Source organism: Odocoileus virginianus, chromosome 4, assembly GCF_023699985.2.
Source record: "Odocoileus virginianus isolate 20LAN1187 ecotype Illinois chromosome 4, Ovbor_1.2, whole genome shotgun sequence".
NCBI lineage: Eukaryota > Metazoa > Chordata > Mammalia > Artiodactyla > Cervidae > Odocoileus > Odocoileus virginianus.
Window position 1 is genome coordinate 9,479,997 of NC_069677.1, and position 11,921 is coordinate 9,491,917.

The following is an 11,921-nucleotide window of genomic DNA, read 5'->3' on the forward strand; positions in this document are numbered from 1 at the left end:
AGCAGACAATGGAGGCTTCATACCAGGCCTGAGTCTGAGTGTAGCCTATTCCAGTTAAACTATAGTTGTTGACTTTTGCAGAAATTGAAGCAGTAGGATCCAACTGATATTTAGCTGCAATGCCGAAGCTAGTACAGCTGGTTCCTGATGTCCAAGAAAGGTTTATTGAAGTGTGAAGATCTTCACATACTTTTGGTTAAATTGATCCTCTAAATTCTTCCCCATCATTGGCATAGTGTGTAGCTGGAAGTCCTCAGTCCCACTATCTTCATCTCCACCCCTTTACCGTGATTTATATAAAAATATAAAGTGAATTGTGAAAATGCTCCATCCTCCCAAAAGTCCTACGAGATCTTTGGGTCTCACCTCCCTTTTTTATATTTATGGGCACCACTCCACTCCTGATTTGTGGGACACAGAGATTTATATCCTCTAGCAACTCATAAATTTTAACTTTCTCTCATGATCTCATTGTATTGCTAGGTTTGAGATGCTTGATGCTGCAAAGAACAAGGTCCGGGTGAAGATCAGCTATGTAATGATTGCCTTGACAGTGGCAGGATGCATATTGATGGTTATTGAGGGCAAGAAGGTAAGAGTGGACTTCCCCTCTATCTTTATATATTTTGCACAAAAGACCTAGAGGAAATCAGGGGTTAATTCTTGTATTTATTCTCTGTGATGAGGAAGTCACTTCCTATACAAGAAATGATAAGAAACGAAATAAAATATGGTAGAACCAAACCTGAGATTATCATGCCTGGAGATAAATAGCAAATCCTAACTTTGGCATGCTGAAAAACTAAATAGTTTTGGTTAAGTAAAAAAAGTTTTTAGATGTCACAGGTGTCATAAGGAATGTGAAACAAGATGTACGACACTGGCATATATACGGATATCTCCTTGTATGTCTGTAAAGCACTCACAGTACATGGACTTATTGATCCTCACTCTGCCTTAGTCTTGGTGAGTGTTCTTATCACTGTTCTCTACTTGGCCATCTGTCTAAGCTCCTAAGCAGTACACAAGCATTCAGGTTCACACAGGCATTAATAACTATCTTACTGTCTTCCAGGTACCTTGCTGTTTATCTCAGTTAAATCTTACAATAACACTGCAAGGTAGATACTAGGACCTCATTTATAAATGAGGAAACATAGCTTAGAAAGCTTAGTAACTTACCCAAGTTCACACACATCTCCCTAACAGCAGAGCCACAGTTTGTATCTAGACCTAATTGAGGTGACAGGAAAAGTACTCCCACTTACTGAGTGCTCATTTTATAACAGGTATTGTTAAACTTGGGCTTAGTGGTTAAGAATCCACCTGCCAATGAAGGAGACCCAGGTTCGATCCCTGGGTTGGGACGATCCCCTGGAGTTGGAAATGGCAACCTGCTCCAGTATTCTTGCCTGGAGAATCCCATGGACAGAGGAGCCTGGCAGATATATAGTCCATAGCGTTGCAGAGTCCAACACAGCTGAAGCAACTTAGCACAGCATAGCACGTTGTTCAACTTACTTAGTCACAATAATTCTGAGAACCTAAGAGGTCAGTTCTCTTATCCATGTTTTGTAAAAGAAGAACCAAAACTTATTTACTTTTCCCAGTGTCACATAACTAGTAAGTGACAAGACAAAAATGTAGAGTCAAGTTTTCCAATTACTATTTTGTGATTAAAATACAGATATTTTTCTATGCAGCAGTACTGGCCAAGCCATTATTTAAATCCCATGTTTAATTCTATATATCACAGCTCCCACATGGAAAGAAATGTCTTATATCTATTGTCAAGAATTTAAAGCGTTCTTCTGCAAACCCAGTGATAACTGACTTATGTGCAGTGAGTCCAGAGTAAAAGTGAACTTCTGACTCTCTTTAGAGTCTTGGAATAGAAAATACCAACCATTTAGGCTGATGTTATGACAGCATGAAGGGCAAGTGTGGAGGCCTGGGTGAAGTTCTCTTGACAACTGTGTTCCTACCCTACTTCAGTATTTTTCCTGTCTCCCTCTTTGACTTTTCATGCTTAGCTCTCAGATTGAACCTACAGAGCATATAAAATAGGATATAGGGGTTCTAAGAATTCTGAGAAATCTGCATTGCTTTTGTCTACTTGATGATGCTAGCTGAGTTTAAATACTCCACAAACAGATCACTCCCTGGGATCCCCCCAGCCTCATGAAAGGGTATGCACTGTATAAAGAGCTCCTCTCCTGTCCTATACCATAAATATTATTTTTCTTTTATGGAATTGTCCATTTCTGAAAAGTTGGTAAAAGCTACCGGAATGACTAACTTCTGAACTTACTGTGGTTTAGAAGAGAGGAATTAGCCATTGTGTTTTGTCTCTTCATCATCTAACCTTCTGCTTCTCCGCCCCCTCCATACTTAATGCTGAAGAAAAACACCCCTGTCTAGGGTGCTGGTTTCACTCATTTGGTATCAAAATTTGAAACTGGACTGTTTATTTAAGCTTCACAGAGATATAACAAGTCAGAGGGAGGGAAGTAAGGGAAGAGGATGGTTGCATCTCCTCCTCTGCTTTTCACTCAGAGGATGAAGTGGCAAGGTGGACACTGCTGGGAGTCATCAAGGGTACTACTTGGTGATAGTCAAATATGGGATCCCCAAAGCTGAATGTTTTTGGTAAAAGAGGAATAAGGAACTAGAAGGGTGTGAAAGTATATAAATGAATTGGGGATGGAGAAATGGTAGCAACAAAGAAAAGTGAGAGGAGGAAAACGGGGGTAGAAATGGAAACTAAAAGGTATTTAATACTAAAGAGAGGAAAAGAGAAAGACAAGGGAATATATTATAAGGGAGAAGAGAGGCTAGAAGATTTAAACAGAAAGGAAGAGAAGGCAGAGGTGTGGCATTTCTCTTGTGCTTGAATGGATAGACTGCCATACTAGGAGCATTAGAGGAGGCAGAAGACACATGGAGAGGGCTGCTGTACCTGGTGAAAACAGCAAACCATTCCACCATGCCTGTACTTGCCACGTCAGTTAATGACATCCTCCACAACCCGGCATAAATAATCACTTGTTCACATTCGTTTCACTTTAGGCTGCCAGAAGAAATGAGACTTTAACAAGCCTGAACCTAGAAAAGAAAGCTCGTCTGAGAGAAGAGGCTGCTGTGAAGGCCAAAACAGAGTAGCAGATATATTGGTGTTGGTTGGATTTTGAAGATCTAGAAATAATGCTGCAGCAATAGGCCTTACTAAAAAGAATGTGGTATATGAGCTTCCCTATTTCCACTCTAGAGCCACAAATAAATTTTCTTAAAGAAATCACTTGTCTGTATTTTACAACTTTCAGTTCAGTTCAGTTGCTCAGTCGTGTCCGACTCTTTGCAACCCCATGAACCACAGCACGCCAGGCCTCCCTGTCCATCACCAACTCCTGGAGTTTGCCCAAACTCATGTCCATTGAGTCGGAAATGCCATCTAACCATCTCATTCCCTGTTGTCCCCTTCTCCTCCTGCCTTCAATCTTTCCCAACATCAGGGTCTTTTCAAATGAGTCAGCTCTTCACATCAGGTGGCCAAAACACTGGAGTTTCACCTTCAACATCAGTCCTTCCAGTGAACACCCAGGACTGATTTCCTTTAGGATGGATTGGTTGGATCTCCTTGCAGTCCAAGGGATTCTCAAGAGTCTTCTCCAACACCACAGTTTGATCTAGGTTAAATGAAGCCTGTTTTTTCAAGAAAATGAAAGAATGAAAAATGAGATGACTTATTTGAACTTTATTATTAACTCTTCTTTATAGCCAGGTCCCATATCCTACTTTAATTCCCATTACCAAAGTGACATCTCCTCAGAAGCCAAATGGCTTGTGTGTCCTCATTTCTGGAGAGGTAAGGAGGGACAGCTGAGTACACTGCCCGGGTGCACGTCGAAGAGCTAATCTTCCTGAATGCCCTGGTGCTTCTCAAGAGCTCTGGGAAGCAACCAGACCACACTCTGCCTTTGTCAGGTATGCTGGTAAACAGAAGCTTTTAGGAGAGCAGTCTTTGAAAAAGTCCTGGCAAGGTGATGATGGCGTTCTGGCCACAAGTTTCTGAGGATTTTGAAATCCCAACACCATAAAGGTAGTTGAGACCAGCACAGATGCCTCTTCTGCTCTGTGGCTTAGAATTCCTAACTGGTCCTTTCCTTCTGCTTTTACACTGAATTTCTCCATTATGAAAAGCTATCAAATACATTTTATTAGTGTTGAAAAATAAGCATCTGTACCTCACATATATCTTGTTGAGTTTGACGGGGATGCCAAGTTGTCTCATATTTAGGTATGGATGCTGGTTTCTATTTAAGTGTTTCATTTATTCTCATATGCTTCATCAGTTTTAAGGGATGGCAAGTCCTTATAAACATTCAGAGGGTTATATCAGATTAAATAATATATGCAGCTGTTTGGGAACTTAGTTTAATAAAATACTCAGTAAAATCTAATGTACTACTCTACAGCTTCATAATCTATCTGATAACTATATCTGTCTGTATAGGGTACTTTGACCTTAGCTTTTAGATACCAAGCTCTGTGATTTTTATCACTTGCAAATTTATCATCAAAAAGCATTACTTTATATACATTTTAGCAGATTAGTCTTCCTTGATTAAAAATTTGGAATACTTGCATATTATCTAAATGTAGCTTTTAAATATGGGTAAATCTAATTTTTTAAGTGTTGTGTTCTTGAAGATTTATTGTTGTAAAATGTTTAAGTCAAAGCTCAAAAATCCTACCATGCAGCAAGAATTTATATCATCATTTTGTGTCAGCTATCCTATTTAGTAACTTATAATAATGACTGCCTCTTTTGGAGTTGAATATAAATTTTATGACCAGAATTTAAGACCTTCCCCCATCTAATCCCACTTCTCCCAATAGCCTCACATATTAACTTCTGAGCTGTCACACACCCTACTAGTAATTCTAGTATCTTATATTGCTTACAACTTCTCAAGCAAATCAGATTTCATGAGCACTATTATAAGCAACAAGGGAAAAACTGTCTTCTTTTGTATTCTATAGTACCCATTTTCAATTAAGTGATTGTCAGTACTATTTTTGCTTAATTTCTGAATTATTTTTTCATGTTTATCAATGTCTCTACAGGTAAAGGGGGCAGAAAATGTTTTCCAGTTTATATTTCCTATAAACCCTGTTTGAATGAGTTAATGTGAGGCTATGGCTAGGTACTTTTAGGTTTTAACAAAAATAATAGTATGGGGGATTAACTCCAAAATTTATTGAAATCAGGCAACAAGTGAAGGTTGTGATGGTGGTGTAATTCATTGTCATTAATCGAAGATTACTTGAGGCCCTTTTATATATAAAAACTGAGAATACAAAGATGAATAAAACATAGAGTCTACAGAGCTCATAATTTACTGGACACATGGCCTGTGAAACCATTACAGCACAGGCAGGCAGTGATAGTTTCACAAGGTGGTGATTTCTGAACTGAGTTCGCAGCATGGGCAGAAGTGGGTAGTTCAGACGTAATAAGCAAGAGGCTTTACTACTCAGACATTGAGCTTGCCCTGAGAATCAGGAGAGGGCAGTCTGACATGGTAGTTAGAGGTAAATGCCTCTCACAGTAAAATGCCTTTATTAATTTTGCTTTGGTTTATTTTTATTTTTTATCCTGGTAAAAAGACTCAGAACACAACCATTACTTGTTTTTCCCAAATTACAAACTTGATTCCACAGACCATTTCAAATCCCATCACGTAGGCTGTCACTTAAACTGTGGGAGTAGCATCTGACAAATCTCCAGTCCACCACCATCCCAGGCTTATTCTCTTCTGATCTCCCAAACCAAATACCTTGGAGTTATTCCAAACTCCCTTGCTCCCCTCATTTAATCAGTCATCCTGTTTTGTGAGCTTTACTTCTAAATTTTATCAAATACAATGATCCTCTAGAATAGTCATTGAAAGGAATAAAATGAGAATCTGTTCAAGGACAGACACAAGAGGTTCATCACAGACATCAAATTACAGTCAGAAACCCTGGAATCTAAACTTGCATTTCCAACTGTCTTAACTTTGTAAACGGAGGCTACAGGTCTCAAATTGTTATAATGCAAGACAATGTTAAAAAAAAATACAAAACCAAAATACATGCCAAAATTGAGAGAACACCATCTTTTAAAATACCTTTTTTAAAAAAAATAAAAATAAAATAAAATACCTCTTTTTGGCCAGTTTGACTCTACCACTTGATTTCTAAAGGGTTTAGTAAGTACTCGTCCACAATTTAACTGTTTTGTCATTTCCTAATGCTGCTGAAGCAATGATGTTTTCTGTAGGATGACAGTCTGCTGAGATTACCACATCTGTATGACCTTGTAATTTCTGTACAATCTCCTTAGTTTGAAGGTTCCAAATGTATACCAGGTTATCCTCTGAACCAGAGACAATCCATTTTCCACCAGTAACTGAAAAACTGGCAAATACACAGTATTTCTCATTCTTGTGACCAGTATATGTCTTCAGGCATCTGCCTCTGCTGTAATCCCATAGTTTAAGAGTATTGTCCAAAGTTGCAATGAGAATGTATTTACCATTTGGAGAAAATTTTACAAAAGAGACAGGAGGGTTATCATCATCAACAAGTGCTTTTAAACACTGACCTGATGCAGCATCCCAGATTCGACAGACACCATCATAGCTACCTGATACTATCAAGGACCCACTACAATTAAAATGAACAGCAGAAACTGGGTCAGAATGAGCTGACAAAGTCTTAAGGCACTTGCCTGTTCTCACCTCCCATATTTTCACGCTTTCATCAAAAGATCCTGAAATGATGAGGTTGGACGGTGGATTGAAATTACAGCAAAAAACGTAATTACTGTGCCCCTTAAGTGTTTTCAAACATTTTCCAGATCTCACATCCCAAATTTTTAGAGTTTTATCATCTGAGGCAGAAACAAGACGACTGGAATCTGATGACCAGGCAACATCTGATATTTCAAGATTGTGTCCTTTAAGTGTTTTCTCATATTTTCCATCATAGGCTCCCCAAATTATAATTACTTTATCAGCAGAAGAACTTGCTAGCCATTCTCCATTAGGACTAAACTTAACTGACGATACTGCTTCCGTGTGTCCCTCCAGAGTGAATTTCAGAGCGTAGTTTGGTTTTTCAGACACTGGCTCGCTCTGATTGGCAGATGAAGGGAGAGCCGGCTCTGCTTTCGTATTTCCTGACTGTTGTGTAGTCATGACTCTGAAACTCGAAGTCGGTAGGTTGGCTAGATGTCCGGTCTTGAACCAAGCAGTCCGTATTTTGGCTTTGTATACAGCAAAATGAAGATAAAAAACATCTGACTCAAAAACAAAAAAAAAAAGGTCTTTTAGTGACTAATCTCTGGATCGTTTTTAAACAACGATATCCGCTGGTTCAGCAGCACAGCTTGGACCACTTCACTTTTTCCTCGCTGCTTCTTCTGTAAACAAATACTTTAGATATACTATTAAAACAGTTCCGTGCGCTGTCGGCAAGTAAGGTATTAATGCTGGGTGTTTTGTGACTACATAACGCGCTTCAAAGCTGCAAGCGGTGGCGGGGGGGGGAGGCGGGGGGGAAATCTACAGAAAATATTTTTCACTGCTTCTCCCCCAGCTCTGAAATATCTGAGTACCCCAAGCTGCCTGACTTTAGACACTGTACTTTGAGCATGAATAGTTGCCGCTTTAAACAAGATTTCAGAAGCTAAGCAAAAACCTGCATACACACGATTTCTTAACGCCCACACCTGCCGCCGACGCTCCAAACAGCTGCGTAAGGAATGACGCGTGCGCATGACAGCCCGGAGCCGGGCGCATGCGCAGAGGATGCCCCTCCCACCGCTTCCGAGCCGAGGAGGCTTGTGGGAGAAGTCGGTTTACGCTTGCGCAAAAGCAGACGCTGGGGTTTCCTTCCGGCCTCTGCAGGAAGGGCTTCTTCCAGACCTCGCTGGATAGTGTGGGAAGCTGTATTTCAGAGACCATTCATCACTTTTTTGGAAACCGCGTGACGAGGAAGAACTGAATTTTGAGATGCCTGCAGGCATGGATTTGGATGTAAGCCGTTCGCACTGCGCGTTTCTTAGCCTTCCTGGGCCCACTCAGCGCTGGTGACTCCGTATGAGCTCCTGCTGCACAGGTGGCTTTCGTTCTCCTCTCCAGCTGTTATGTAGAGCCTGGTGGCGGGTTCGAAGGCCTGCAAGTAGGCGAGGGAAACCTAGCCAAGTTTATGCCCAGATTTAAGTGTGTCCCGTAAGTGTTTCGGGATGTTTTCACTTCAGTTCAGTGGCTCATTCGTGTCCGACTCTTTGCGACCCCATGAATCGCAGCATGCCAGGCCTCCCTGTCCATCACCAACTCCCGGAGTTTACTCAGTCGAGTCGGTGATACCATCCAGACATCTCATCCTCTGTCTTCCCCTTCTCCTGCCCTCAACCCCTCCCAGCATCAGGGTCTTTTTCCAATGAGTCAACTCCGCATGAGGTGGCCAAAGTATTGGAGTTTCAGCTTCAGCTCTTCCAATGAACACCCAGGACTGATCTTTAGACTGGTTGGATCTCCTTGCAGTCCAAGGGACTCTCAAGAGTCTTCTCCCAACACCACAAGGCCAGCGCCTAGGTAGCCTAACATGGTAGTGCCGGGGGAAATGAGCAAACGTTTTAGCCCTTCCTTATGGTTTAAATTTCCAAAGACAAGGAAAGTTCAGATCTGCTAGGTGCTTGGAACAGAAAAGGTGGAATAGGGTAAAAAATGTGTAAAGTGAAAGTGAAGTCGCTCGGTCCTGTCCGACTCTGCGACCCCGTGGACTGTAGCCTGCCAGGCTCCTCCATCCTTGGGATTTTCCAGGCAAGAATACTGGAGTGGATTGCCATTTCCTTCTCCATAGGATTTTCCCGAACCAGGGATTGAACCCAGGTCTCCCTCATTGTGGGCAGACGCTTTACTATCTGAGCCACCAGGGAAGTCCGAAAAAAAATAGTAGTGTTACTCGTAATTAGGCTTTAGCCAGCCCTCCCTAGTTTTAAGAACTGATTAGTGGCTGTGAAATATGTGAAGGGTACGTGCTTTTCAGATGTTGTTTAGTCGCTAAGTCGTGTCTGACTCTTGCGACCCAGTAAACTAGCCCTCAGTCTCTTCTGTCCATGGGATTTTCTAGGCAAGAATAGTGGGATCGGATCAAACCAGTGTCCTGCATTGGCAGGCGGATTCTTTACCATTGAGCCACCAGGGAAGCGCTTTCCAGGTGTAAATTAATCTTTAGTCAAGAATAGGTTTACCCAAAATGAAAGCCTGACTAGTTTCTCCAGTCCTTTTTAACTATCCCTTGGTATCTGCAGGTTAATTGGTTCAAGGGCCCCCCCTCCCCTCCCCCCACACATCACAGCAAAATCCAGTGGATGCTTATCTTTCCTATAAAATGGTGTGATGTTTTTATATAACCTACTTATATCCTTCCCTGTAAGTAATCTCTGTATTACTTACAATACTTAATACAATATAAATACTATGTAAACAGCTGCCAAGATGAAGCAAGTTTTGTGTTTTGAAACTTTATGGATATTAGGGGGGAAGATTTTTCATCTGTGGTTGGTTGAATCTGAGGCTGTGTAACCCACAAAGGGAGGGCCGATCCTAATTGTTCAATAGAGTGCCCAAGAGAGGCTGTTTGTGTTCTGTTTGAAAGGTTTTCCTGCTAGCCGGTTGAAGTCAAGAGGCAAATATGTCTCATGATGTTTTCTGTCAGTCAGGAATTAAAACATTTGGAAACAAAAGCGTCCCCTATCTATACTTATTGGGGATAATTGAAAGTCTTGTTTTTATAAGGCACAACAGCATAACTACACCTACAATAAACTAGTAAAAACCTCATTACTTAAACACCCTACTACTCTAGTTTGGAATTTAGACAGTTGTTGTCTTAGCTAGTGCAAATTAATGGTATAAACAATGAGGTGCTGAGAATGGGAAAAGCATCTTTAAAATGGTTTGGAGCATCCGTTTTTATACATTATTTTAAACTGATTAAACACCTCCTGCCTCTTCTTTCCTCCTATTTGATAGGGTTAGTGTGATTTTTACTGGGAAGCTTAGAAACACTAAATTCATTAAAAAATTTAAAAGCACTTCACAGAATAAAGCATAGGCTTTGCTTCAAAGAATATAAGTAAATCTGTATTTTTCCAACACAGAGTAAAGAAAGGAAATTGTTGTTTAGTTGCTAAGTCATGTCTGAGTCTTTGCAACTCTGTGGACTGCAGCATGCCAGGCTTCCCTCTCCTTCACCATCTCCTGGAATTTGCTCAGATTCATGTCCATTAAGTAATTAAACAAGGTGAACACATAGTATGAGAGCTAGGATGGGTGTTGGTACTGGAGTATATTTAGCCCACTAGAAATGTCACAAGCATGAGGTATAAGGGGGCACACAATTAGGAATGTGTTGACAGGAATATCCAGAAATAATTTTTCATCAGATTTTCTTAAAATTTCAGTGGAGAAATTTCCATTATTCATTTTTCACTATCTGGAATGTTGTATGAATAGTATCCAGAACTCATGTAAAGAAAAAGCTATGAATATAACTAGTTAAATCTTTATTCATTAGTCATGTTCTAACACTCACATATAGTCCTGATATTGTACTCATTATAAATTAGAACAAAGAGTATAATAGTTTACTTCCTTGGGAAGAGGGGAGCATCAGCAACTGTGGAGTGTGTAGGAACAGGGAATACTAATATGTGTAGGAACAGGGAATACTAATATGTGTAGGAACAGGGAATACTAATATGTGTAGGAACAGGGAATACTAATATAAGTGAATCCAAAATGACTGAAACCACAACTGGAGATTTGTATTTGGGACTCTTCAAGCAAAGTTCTTCCCTGGCAGCTCAGACAGCAAAAAATCAGCCTGCAATGCAGGAGACTCAGGTACGATCCCTGGGTTGGGAAGATACCCCTGGAGAAGGGAATGGCTACCCACTTGTGTCTTGCCTGGAGAATCCCATGAACAGAGTAGCCTGGTGGGCTACAGTCCATATTAGGGTCACAGAGTCAGACATGACTGAGCGACTAACACACAAGAAATGTTCTTTACTCGGTCCTGTTTTTAATTTCTCTTTTTGCTATGTTTAGTCTTCACCAGATAAAAGTGATTTTGTAAGTTTCTCTCCCATTAAAGTTTCTTTAAATTTCCTGTAAAAGTTTTAGAACTCAGTCTCATCTGTGGTTGAAAGGTTTATGCTTCTTGCCATCCAGTAAAGTTGGAGCTAGTCTAAGTAGAAATATTGCCACATACATTCGTTAATATACAGTATTTGTTTTTCTCTTTTTGACTTACTTCAGTATGTATAGTAGGTTCTGGGTTCATCCCCCTCACTAGAACTGACCTACATCTGTTCTTTTTTAATGACTGAGTAATATTCCATTGTATATATTTACCACATCTTCATTATCCATTTGTCAGTTGATGGACAACTAGGTTGCCATGCCCTGCCTATTGTAAACAATGTTGTACGGCAAAACCCAGAACAACATTGTAGAACTTTTTTAAATTAAAAAGACAGACACAAAGAAATACTGCCACAAATGGGTCATTTTTTTTATATTAAAAAAAATTGGGAGGATAGGTATATGTGCTAAACCTTAACATGGCCTGGGGGTGATTTCTATACTACAGAACGACTTAACTGACTTCCTTCATAGTAAGTCTAATTGCCAAATCCAGACCTCAAAACTCAAGCATAATTGAACTCTGAACATCCCCAGTTGCTTAAGACCACCAACAATTTAAATATATGAAAATCTCTTTGGGCTAAACATGCTGCTGCTGCTGCTAAGTCACTTCAGTCATGTCCGACTCTGTGCGACCCCATAGACGGCAGCCCACCA

At 40.4% G+C, this 11,921-nt stretch overlaps 2 protein-coding genes across 2 annotated transcripts in view; one reads left to right on the forward strand and one right to left on the reverse strand.

Moving 5' to 3' along the window:
- The window catches only part of FAM162A (family with sequence similarity 162 member A), a 40,505-nt gene extending 37,207 nt beyond the window's left edge, over positions 1-3,298 (forward strand). Inside the window, exons 4-5 of the mRNA XM_070466063.1 lie at positions 484-592; positions 3,070-3,298. Coding sequence (XP_070322164.1) covers positions 484-592; positions 3,070-3,162 — 202 coding nt within the window. The 3' untranslated portion in view covers positions 3,163-3,298. The remainder of the gene's footprint in view (positions 1-483; positions 593-3,069) is intronic.
- A 318-nt stretch (positions 3,299-3,616) lies between these two features.
- On the reverse strand, positions 3,617-9,331 carry WDR5B (WD repeat domain 5B). The gene is made up of 2 exons (XM_070466062.1): positions 6,208-9,331; positions 3,617-3,702 (listed from the first exon to the last, which is right to left on the reverse strand). The coding sequence occupies exon 1, from the start codon at positions 7,242-7,244 to the stop codon at positions 6,252-6,254; it is 993 nt and encodes a 330-aa protein (XP_070322163.1). The 5' UTR covers positions 7,245-9,331; the 3' UTR covers positions 3,617-3,702; positions 6,208-6,251.
- Between the last annotated feature and the right edge of the window lie 2,590 nt (positions 9,332-11,921).